The 1741-nt window shown below is 50.4% G+C and overlaps 1 protein-coding gene across 1 annotated transcript; it reads left to right on the top strand.

Annotated features, from left to right (window-relative positions):
* Nucleotides 1–359: 359 nt before the first annotated feature.
* LOC138360968 (uncharacterized) lies at nucleotides 360–1040 on the top strand. Its single transcript, XM_069320456.1, has one exon. It carries the CDS (start codon nucleotides 360–362, stop codon nucleotides 1038–1040), a length of 681 nt encoding a protein of 226 aa, XP_069176557.1.
* The last annotated feature ends 701 nt before the right edge of the window (nucleotides 1041–1741 follow it).

Genomic DNA, 1741 nt, shown 5'->3' with positions numbered 1-1741 from the left:
ACCTGTGTTAAAATTAACTGCATTGTCTGCGTATCAAACTAAAACTGACGTGGGAGATCAGAAGGCCACTGAGAGTGTGGGGGTAGATCTGCCTTGCAGGTTCAATATGTCTGTAGTCTGCTGTACGAATATTGTACATGAAGGCACGATCCCGCCCTGTCAAGGGAATTTTGGAATTTGAGGCGAAATATTAACGAATAAGATGAATTGGATCAGAAGACTGATTGCCCAGACAGAATATACAAGGAAAGGCAGATCGGTTGACCATACAGACTTGATGCATCTGTCAGGTCAAACAAATAAGATATTCACAGCTAATAAATAAAAATTTTCAAATAGACAGAAGAGACGGTCAAAAGATGACAGACTGGGTAGCCAAGAGAGAGACCAGACAAACAGAACAAACCAGTAAACTATTCAAAGTAAACCTTAACAGTGCAAATTTATTAGACAATACAAATTATATCGACCAGGCAGACAACATCATAGACCACACAGACCAGGCAGACAACATAGACCACACAGACCAGGCAGACAACATAGACCACACAGACCAGGCAGACAACATCATAGACCACACAGACCAGGCAGACAACATCATAGACCACACAGACCAGGCAGACAACATCATAGACCACACAGACCAGGCAGACAACATAGACCACACAGACCAGGCAGACATCATAGACCACACAGACCAGGCAGACAACATAGACCACACAGACCAGGCAGACAACATAGAGCAGACATACCAGGCAGGCAACATAGACCACACAGACCAGGCAGACAACATAGACCACACAGACCAGGCAGACAACATAGAGCAGACATACCAGGCAGGCAACATAGACCACACAAACCAGGCAGACAACATCATAGACCACACAGACCAGGCAGACAACATCATAGACCACACAGACCAGGCAGACAACATAGAGCAGACATACCAGGCAGGCAACATAGACCACACAGACCAGGCAGACAACATAAAGCAGACATACCAGGCAGGCAACATAGACCACACAGACCAGGAGGATTAGACATAGCAGGACTCAAAATATCCACTCTCCATTTGTTACCATATTTCGTCAGCATACATTATACTGGCTTTCCAACACGTCTGTAAAAGTCAAAGTTGAGACAGAGTGGAGATAATATAGAGGAGTGTAAGTACGCGGCCCGTCACTCAGTACGGGCTGGCGGCCTCATCAAGCAGAGCAGCGAGGGCTTACAGCAGGCCAGTCCTTTGACAGCACTAGACTACCAAATTGGAGCTAAACTTACCTGTGAGGACCCGCTGGTAAAGGCAATAGGGTGCTGGTAAAGGGTGCTTGATCACACCAGTGGGTGCTCGCTCAGACCAATGGGTGCTCGCTGAGACCAGTGGGTGCTCGCTGAGACCAGTGGGTGCTCGCTGAGACCAGTGGGTGCTCGCTGAGACCAGTGGGTGCTCGCTCAGACCAGTGGGTGCTCGCTCAGACCAGTGGGTGCTCGCTCAGACCAGTGGGTGCTCGCTCAGACCAGTGGGTGCTCGCTCAGACCAGTGGGTGCTCGCTCAGACCAGTGAGTGCTCGCTCACACCTGTGGGTGCTCGCTCACACCAGTGGGTGCTCGCTCACACCAGTGGGTGCTCGCTCAGACCTGTGGGTGCTCGGTCACACCAGTGGGTGCTCGCTCAGACCAGTGGGTGCTCCCTCAGACCTGTGGGTGCTCCCTCAGACCTGTGGGTGCTCCCTCAGAC

Source organism: Procambarus clarkii, chromosome 8, assembly GCF_040958095.1.
Source record: "Procambarus clarkii isolate CNS0578487 chromosome 8, FALCON_Pclarkii_2.0, whole genome shotgun sequence".
NCBI lineage: Eukaryota > Metazoa > Arthropoda > Malacostraca > Decapoda > Cambaridae > Procambarus > Procambarus clarkii.
This window is presented reverse-complemented; position numbering and strand designations above follow the sequence as displayed.